Source organism: Hydra vulgaris, chromosome 15 (assembly GCF_038396675.1).
Source record: "Hydra vulgaris chromosome 15, alternate assembly HydraT2T_AEP".
Classification (NCBI taxonomy): Eukaryota; Metazoa; Cnidaria; class Hydrozoa; order Anthoathecata; family Hydridae; genus Hydra; species Hydra vulgaris.
Window position 1 is genome coordinate 1,165,437 of NC_088934.1, and position 9,564 is coordinate 1,175,000.

At 28.3% G+C, this 9,564-nt stretch overlaps 1 protein-coding gene across 1 annotated transcript in view; it reads right to left on the reverse strand.

Annotated features, from left to right (window-relative positions):
• Positions 1 to 6,065: 6,065 nt before the first annotated feature.
• LOC136072108 (tetraspanin-33-like) overlaps positions 6,066 to 9,564 on the reverse strand; it is a 12,459-nt gene continuing 8,960 nt past the window's right edge. The window contains exons 6-8 of the mRNA XM_065820434.1: positions 9,522 to 9,564; positions 9,124 to 9,240; positions 6,066 to 6,241 (exon numbers count right to left, since the gene is read on the reverse strand). The exon at positions 9,522 to 9,564 is cut by the window's right edge and continues 11 nt beyond it. Of these exons, the coding sequence (XP_065676506.1) occupies positions 6,131 to 6,241; positions 9,124 to 9,240; positions 9,522 to 9,564 (271 nt within the window). The 3' untranslated portion in view covers positions 6,066 to 6,130. The remainder of the gene's footprint in view (positions 6,242 to 9,123; positions 9,241 to 9,521) is intronic.

Consider the following 9,564-nt stretch of genomic DNA (forward strand, 5'->3'; position numbering starts at 1 on the left):
CAAACTGATAAAAATGCGTAATGCATTGTAATATTTGGAAGGACACCTGAAAGACCAAGCCCAAGAATTTCTTCCAGCAACTTTTTTCGTGTGCAGTCTCGTTTAAAATTAACACCATTGGTTCTTTAAATAAATAAAACCTCACTTTCAAGTTCTTGTGAGATTTCTTTGTCATATTTGTGCTCAAAATGTTGAGCAGCCAATACAGGATCTTCGTCATTGAAATTTTTAAACTGCCATAGAAATCCAAAAAGTTTATAAATTTCTTGTAACGACTGAAATCGTGAAGCCAGAATGAATCGAATCAATGATGACAAAATATAGATTGATATTAAAATACAGCTCGGCATCATCTTGACTTGGCAAATGACGATTAGCTAAAAACATGAAACACCAATATTTCTTAGAACAAATTTTGACTCGGTTAAAATCTTATCAAATTGTTCACGCAACCTTTGAATGTTCTTGCATAGATTTTCAATGTTATCCTTTTCACCATCAAAAGTAGCATGAGGTGCTTCGATGATTAGATTTGTCCGTTGAATCATTGTGAGTAGCTTGATCCAGATAGACGATATCATAATGCAATCAAATTTGGAAATATAACTTTGAATAGCATTGAGTTTCATTTTAGCTGGGCTGTTAAATGTAGCACCCCAAGTTTGTTTAAAACACTTCTTATTGAATTCAAACATTGTGCAACTGGTCGAATACCATCAATCTGTGTTGACCATCTTGTTTTGGACATTCCATGCAACGAAAAAGGAAGATGTTGTTTTGGAATTTCTAACATTTGAGGACTGCTACTGAATATATTGTACATTTGCTGAATTATTCCAAAATATGTTACTGCTTCTTTGCATGATTCAGCGCAATCAACACCAACTAAATTTAATGTGTGATTTCCGCAGCTAGAAAACATACTGTTTGGATTTTGTTCAAACAATACCGCTTGCACATCGTTATACTTTCCAGCCATATTAGCACCGTTGTTGTAAACTTGACCTATGCAGGCTTCGAAATCCAGCTTCAAAGTTTTTAATATTTCTTGTGTTCGAGCAGCAATTTCTCTTCCAGTTTTTTTTGAAAAATTTTCAAATAAAATAAATCTTTTTCAACTGAAAAGTTTGAGTTGTTTAAAATTTTAACATAACAAATAACCAGAGTAGTTTGCTCCTTGTACGAGCAATGTGCATCAACTATTATTGAAAAATATTTCGCTTTCACAATTTCATGGAGGATTGCTGTTTGAACATATGAGCCATAAATATCAATAAATTCGTTCTGAATTCGTGTTGAAAGATAATGAGCTTGCATTCGCTGCTTACACTGTTGTGATTCTCGAACACTTTTAACATGCTCAGCTAAAAGTGGGTCATATTTGCTAAGAAGTTTGATAATGTCTAAAAAGTTCCCATTTGCTCGATCCCCTATTTGTTGATTTGAACCAAAAAGTGCTAATCCACGTTCAGAAAGAAAAATAATAACATCTAGAGTCTCCTCAAATGTTAGAAATTTCAGTCTTGAGTTCAGATAAAAGTAAATTATCAACTGAAATTTCACATAATGCTGCTCTACTAGCAGATTTCCATACAACATAGTTTTCTTTATGGTAAATTGAATTTTCGTGCGACGGTATACAATCTTTCAATCTTCTCCAACCTCTACTAATGCCCCATCCGGCAGAATCAGAGAAAAATGACACATTTGCAGCACTTTTGTACAAAAGAAAACAAGGTACACAATACAAAGATTGTTTTCAATACTCCAGTACAACCAGTCTCTTTTGCATGCTACTCCATTTGCAAGAGTTTTGTTTAATAAACGATAGGGAAATGCATGATGATTAGAGTCTTGAACAATATTATTTGGAATTTCAAAGCAAGTAATCTTAACATTGCCCTTTCATCTTCCTGTAATGAGATTTCGGGTTCAAGCTGTTCCTGGTTTGAAATATTTAAATTTTCTGCTGGTTGTTGTTCCGAATTTGGGTCTTCTGCAATTGAAACATCTTCATTTTCAATATTACTACTGTCACTCACACTTTGAGATTAGTTTGCTGGTTCAATATGAACTGTATTTTGTGATTTGTTAAAAACGAATATATATTCTTCGAGTTGGTGCATGCTTCTTCGGCCAACACTTCTCTCCGCCGCCTTTTACTTGCATCACTATTAAATTTTCTCTTAATTTTAATGCTACCTGAAAATTTTGAAATTTGCAAGTATTGCGTCTGCAGATGATACTAATTTGTTTCTCTCTAATAATGATATTTACTAACTCCATGACAACTCCATTTACTAACTCAATGACAACGAATGATGAACTGTAAAAACTATCAAATTGGTTCAAATGTAAAAAATTAACTCTAAACCATATACAAAATAAAATGGATTCTCTTTCATCCCTTTTTCAAAAAACGTTTCTTACCCACAAACATGCTGCAAATTTTTATCGATCAAGTTGAAATAAAAAGAGATTTAGTAACAAAATGTTTAGGTATTTTTCTTGACGAGAACATCTCATGGAAACAACATATTAATTACATTTGCACTAAGGTGTCGAGAGGAATTCGGTGAAGGGTTTAATAGGTAATCAGTAAAGTGGTTCTTAGATAAAGGAATGTTTGATTGGATGTCTAAGCCAAAATTGGAAAAATAGTTGTTAAAAGCATTACAAATGTCAATGGGATTAGTTAGAGTATTGTTGTTTGGAGAATTATGGTGAAACTTGTGAAGTAGACTTAAGGTTGATAATATTAGCAATACCTTTCCAAGTTGCTTTCATATAAAGTATATTTTTTTAAAAGTAGTTGTTATGTAATTTTTTTTACTTTTTTAAATTATTAATTGAAGTGTATTACGGTACTTTTTGTAATCATTATAAAATACAGTTTTATTATCAGAATTCTTTGATTGTATATATATTTTTTTAAACTTATTTAATAGAGAGTTTTAGATCATCAGAGATCCATGGTTTTGTTTTGAATTTTATATCCATTTTAGTTAATTTTCTAAAAGGAGCATTAATATCGAGCAATTTATTTATAGTGTTAATAGTTTTAAGAAGCAAGCTATTACAGTCATTATCACAAGAATCATTGGCAACCTTATCATTAAAATCTTTTTTAAAATCAGATAAAAATGATGCCTCATTAAATACTTTTCAGTTTCTTTCATAAACAGCTGCTTTTTGTTAGATGTTACTTTTAAGATGATTTTTGAGCAATCAGAATTGAGGTAGGTGATCAGATATAGATTTTGTGAAATTACCTCCAGTAAAGTTATTTGATTTAAGGTTTGAAAATATGTTGTCAATTATTGTTTTAGATTTATTAATTATACGAGTAGGATGGACAATATGAGGCAAGAAGTAGTTTAAGGATAGTAAATTTAAGAACTCTTGAGTTGAATGCAAGTCGCTTTTAATTAAATCTATTTTATAATCATCTAGTAAAAATACAGTTTTATTTTCTTTAAAAAGTTTTTTAAGTAAAGGATAAATATAGAATGCATTAAAGTCATCTATTGTCATTAATGGATGTTTATATATACAATCAATAATAATATTAGATTTTTTAGGGTTTATTAATTCAACAAAAACAGATTCTAATTCTTTTGGTTTGTAAACATCAAGATCTTTTTGAGGTTTATATGCAAACTTATTATTTATGTTTTGATTCTGTGGGTGTATGTTCACAACAGTAACCATTGAGCGAGATATTCGTAGTTAAACTTTATTATTAATTAAACTAGTTTCTGTTATTCCAATAATATCAAATTCTAGTTGAGTCGATTTTAATAAATGATCCAAGTCATCAATGTGCTTGGAGAGGGAAGCAATATTTATGTGAGTAAGTTTAAAAGAATTTTTATCATTAGAAAGACTTAAACCACTGATATTAGTGTAGAAGCCATTAAACGTTAATTTTATTTTACGATCAGCTTTACACGAGAGATGATTAAATGTATCAGTTATAGATTTGAGATTTTTTAAATGGTGACGAACAACTTTTTTCTTAATGCAATTTGAGTCACTATTACTAGAATATTCGTTATTGAATGGAAATATAGAGCTCAGGCAGTTCTTACAAAACCATGAATCATCATTAGATGAGTTTTTGAGTAACTGATAGTCTATATCGTTAAGGTCATTACATTTTATGTGTACACAAAATAAGCAGTTATCACAAAAAATAGATTTTTAATTTTTAGAGACAATAATTTTGCAGATGGCACATAAGCTATCTGCCATGATATATCTATAGTATAGTATATAATAATCAATATTAAAAAAAAATGCTTATAGAGTGTTATAAAAAAATATATATCTATATATGAATAAATATATATAATTAAGAAAAAAGTTTGAAACAACTTTTATTTATACTTTTAAGTATTAAGTTAAAATATATAGATATATGAAGTTAAACTTGTTCAAGGAAGTATAAGTATTCCTTGATAAATTAAATAAATAAATATACCACGTGCCTGCAGGGAAGATTTAAGCCGTACAGGGAAGATTTAAGGTCAGTATTATAATAAAAGTATACCTTTAAATGATGAAATGATGAAAAAGTAAATCAAATAAAAATTTAAATACTCTTTAGAAGACGCTATATTTAACATATTTAAGGTCTTTCTCGTTTTTTTTTAACCATAAGCGTAGCAGGATAGGCAACAAAACCAGAAGTTATTTCGTTGTTTGCTTTGAGTTGTTTTCGAACCAACAGAGCTTCATTACGTCGAGCGGTCAATAAGGTAGAGTACATTTGATTAACATAAATACTCATACCCATAAACTTAAAATTATGTAGATTTTTGAAAGTATGAATAACATGTTGGGCATCTTTCCAGACATAGAACTTCGCATAAATGTGAGCGGGAGAGTTGTTGTTGTTATTTTTCCCTCTATATGCTTGCTCAACCATTCTAGTTGCTTTATCCAGTATTTTAGCATGATCAACGAGGACTGTTATAAGTTTATTTTCTGTAGTTGACTAATTTTCATTATTTTCATCTTTAATATAAGAGTATTTCTCATATTCGAAATATAAGAGTATTTCTCATATTTCGATTAGTTTGGTTGTCAATTTTAAGCTCAATAATTTCCTTAGTTGATTTAATGTTCTTATTCATTTCTTTTAAAGGAAGATATTCTTTTTGATATAAAATAAGTTGATTTTTTAAAGAAAGAAATTCCTTTTTATTTTTTACTGCCATATCATAAGTAATGCTGAGGGTGTTTTGGGTATCTTTTATTTTAGTTGTTAAATCTTCGAGTCTCTTTTCGAAGCTTTGAATAATTTTGTTTTTGTGTAGGTTTAAAATTTCAACGAGTCTCCTTTCCGTGATGCTCATGATCTCTTCCAGAGATGAAATACTACTATAAATTTCATAAATAAGGATGAACTAATGATATTTAAAAAAGGTTAGATAACTGGCAGGAACGAAGCTTTTTTTAAGCGGTTATTTTTAACGAGAACCACGTGGTGAGGCCCACATTCTTGTTGTCACACTTAATAAATCTTGCAAGGATTTTCTGCTGTTTTAATTTTGGTCTTAACTTCATACAAAAACCAACACAGAGAACTTTATTTGGAAAATAACTTTAGGTTTTATAAAAAATTGTTTTAAACTATTTTAATTAAACTAATTAACTTAATTAAAACCCGAGGTGACTTAAAAATTTTTTTAGATTTTTTTTTTTTATATAAAATTTTCGTCAGATAGTTTTCGTCATAGATATTGTGAAATGTGTCATCACATTTCACAAAACCTCTTTTGATATCAGACTACGTTTACATCATATTCAAAGTCACTATTTTTATTTTAATGAAACCAATGTGTATAACTAATATACTAAATTAGGTATACAGAAATAGTTAAAGAGTAAATCGTTACTTAAAATGCGCCTAAAGAGTAATAGTGTGTAACAAGTTAATCGTTAAAATTGCATGTAATTAGTAGTAGATTTGTTTTAAAAAGAAGACATTCTTGTATTGCTCGATATTATTTCAATGTACAATTTACAAAAAAAATTTAAAAACTGAAATAAATAATAACTTTAGATAAATACGATTATTAGAAAAAAGTTTATTATTAAAAGGCCTATTTATTTATAGGTTTATTTACATGTCGTTTGGATAAAGAGGGGTGTGCCAACCGCGCGGTTGATCCCATTTCGCTAACTGTCGTCGAATATCTGAGATAAGAGTTGTAGCAAACACGATTCCAATAACCTAAACCGTATATATGGTAATAAAATATTAATATATTACAAATACAATATAACGCATTTATATTTACTTAAAGAAATAATAAATATTTATATATACGAGTTAAATAGATACTTTTGTTTTTACATATATAACAAAAGCTTGAAAAAATTGTTTTGTTTTAGTGCCAAAAATAATATAACTGTTTCTTAGTATATACGCAAAAGGACATTTACTTTTTGAATTAGCATTGGTTTTCATTCTACAAAATATAATAATTATATCTGCTGATAAATAGCTGACCAAAACACTACTACCAACACCGGTTAAAAGATATTTCAGTATTTATTTTTCTCAATGAAAAGGATAAATATTAAGATAAAAAATAATAAGAAAAAAGAGTAATAAAAATAAAACATTTCGCTTTTTGAATGAGAATCAGGTGCGTGAAACTAAGACATGATGTATAACAAATAAAAATATAGCTAATCAAGAAAAATGAATATGATTTAACGTCCAAAATTTGCCATAAAAAATGATTTACATTTTTGGCACCACATTATGAGTGAATCAGTGTTATTTATATACATCTATAAAATAATATTTAATAATACTTTTTCCTGTTAATCAAACAGCTTTTTTACCACTTATCTTACCTGGCTATTGTTCTTTAAGACCACTTATTATACCTGGTTATTGCAACACACATTGCAACAGGTTATCACAATAGGTATCGTAACAGTTTATTAAGAACTTACATTTATTTCATTGTTTTTTTTTGTGACGATTTTGTCATCCCTAACAACCCTATTAAAAAATGTTGTTATAATAAGTGTTGTTATTAATACTATTGGTAACAATTATTTACATTTTAGCATAATCTTGCATCAATATAGCCTTTATTTGCATTGAAAACAATTTTAAAGTCAAGTCTAAAAGAATTGTTTTGAAAATTTTAATAGTAATCTTTTCAATAGACTGTGGTCAGATAAACTCCTTAAACATTGTTTTTTTTTCAGTTTATTTAGCTCTAAAAAAAACCAAACAATCTTGTCTCAGAGCATTGTAGAGAAGCATTTAACAAGCATACCGTCTTCTTTACCGAAGTCGCATATACGGCCAGAGCAGGCATCAAAGCTTAAATTCTAAAACCAGCACTCTAACAACTGCACCGTGACTGCTCATACATAGCTTCACTTTTGTAAAACAAATAAACTCATTAAACCTTTAATTTTATTAAAATGGTTTATTATTTTATTTTCTCAGTATGAACTTTTTTTAAATACTATCATGAATTAAATTGTTTTTATTAAATCGTAACTGATTAAAGATTTAAAATGTTAAATTTCGTCAGTCGAAACAAATTTAATCAAGCTTGCCGAAATCAAAAAGTTTCTCTTAGCAAATTTCATGGATCCTATTACAACCATTACATCACAACCATCTATTTTAGAAGGGAAAAAAAGTAGTCTCTAGGTGAATTTTAAAACCACAAATGTTAGACAAAGATTAAATCCCACATTATTCATTAAAAGCAGATTTACACAAATGTTCAGAGTGTTCCTGAGTTATTCAAACAGATAAAGAAGCCATGTTGTATTCGGCCATTCATTCTCTCATTCAAAGGTCAGACAAAAGGCGCTAATCTGGCTTTACCAGATAAAGCTTTGAAAAGTAAAATTGTTTTCACGGCACTATTTAAGACTTTTTTTGTCAAGAAAAGTTGTCAAATTAGTGTGCAGAAGTAGAATTCCAGACAGGAGCAATCAATTGCTATTTTTCTTCTACAGATGGCAGATCAGATGACATCTGATCTGCAATCTGCAGAGCAAATTCCAGAGTCATTGTGAATGTTCCAGAGTCATTGTGGATGTTCCAGAGTCATTGTGCATGTTCCAGAGTAATTGTGGATGTTTCAGAGTAATTGTGGATGTTCCAGAGTAATTGTGGATGTTCCAGAGTAATTGTGGATGTTCCAGAGTAATTGTGGATGTTCCAGAGTCATTGTGGATGTGGATTCTTTCATTAAAGCATACATAAATCATTTTATAAAAAAAAAAAAAAAATAATTTTATATAAAATTGCTGATAAAAAAAACAACTTGTTTTTTTCCTTAAAATATTTAAATACTTAAAGTTTTTAGTTTATTACTCATTGACATTTTGAAAATAAAAATCAATTTTAAAAATAACAGTTATTTAAATTTTAATATTGAAAATAATAGTTATTTGCAAAACTGTTTATACATGTTCAAAAAACAAAACAAAAACTCTTTCATTCATTTAGTTTTAGACCCAAAATGATTGTGTCAAATGTTGAGAAAATAAACAATGTTTTTATATTTTAAAACACCGGAATCTTAGTAAACATTCAATAACATCATGACATAATAACATTTCTACAATGTTTTTAGTTTTTCAATCAAACTAGTTTTGTGAAAATTTAGTAAATAAGTGTAGTTCAAAAAAATTATTGTCAATAAATACGCAAAAAGCAAATTAAAAGAATTTTATTACGCCAAAAACTCTGTTTGGTGAATGCATTAAGCATTTTCTATTCATCACAAGGCCTGATTTGCCACATTAACAAGTTTTTTACTTAATATATACCATACTATACTATAAACGTTAAAGACATAAATGCCATATAAAAACTCTAGATAACAAATTGGGTATTATAAACTATTTAATCATAAAAATGTTAAAAAGAAACAAAGTTAGCAAAAAGATTGTAATAATTAGGATAAAAGCAAATAGATCAGGGTAATTAAACATTTATTTTGATGATCGGTTAGCTGTGGCTAATAATTATTTTGGCTAAAACACAGCTAAAAATGAACCTGCTTTCAGCAACAGCTAAAAAGATATAAAGAATGGATTCAACACTTTAGAAAAAAAAAGAAATACCTGAAGTAATGCAATACCAACTGCAATACCACCCACAACTATCAGGTGCTCCATAAACCATTGTGAAATTCCATCAATGCACCCTTGAGTATATATCTTCGTTTCACGATCAGCTGACTTGATAGTAATAGAATAATAAAATATTTAATAACAAAGATTATTTTTAAGAAGAAACTACAATAAAGTTAATTAATTTTATTTAAAATAATTTACAATATATAATTATAATTATTAGTTATAAACTAAACAAGAACAAAATCACTTGAATTGAATACTCTTATTACTATTTTTAGCAAAATATGTATTGACAAAGAAAGTACATTTTTAAGCTATAATGAAAAGCAATAAAGAAAGTGTATTTGTAAACTATAATAAAGAGAAAAAAAGTATATAATCACCGTCATTTGAATATCGCTTAATACTTTTTTACCACAATATGTA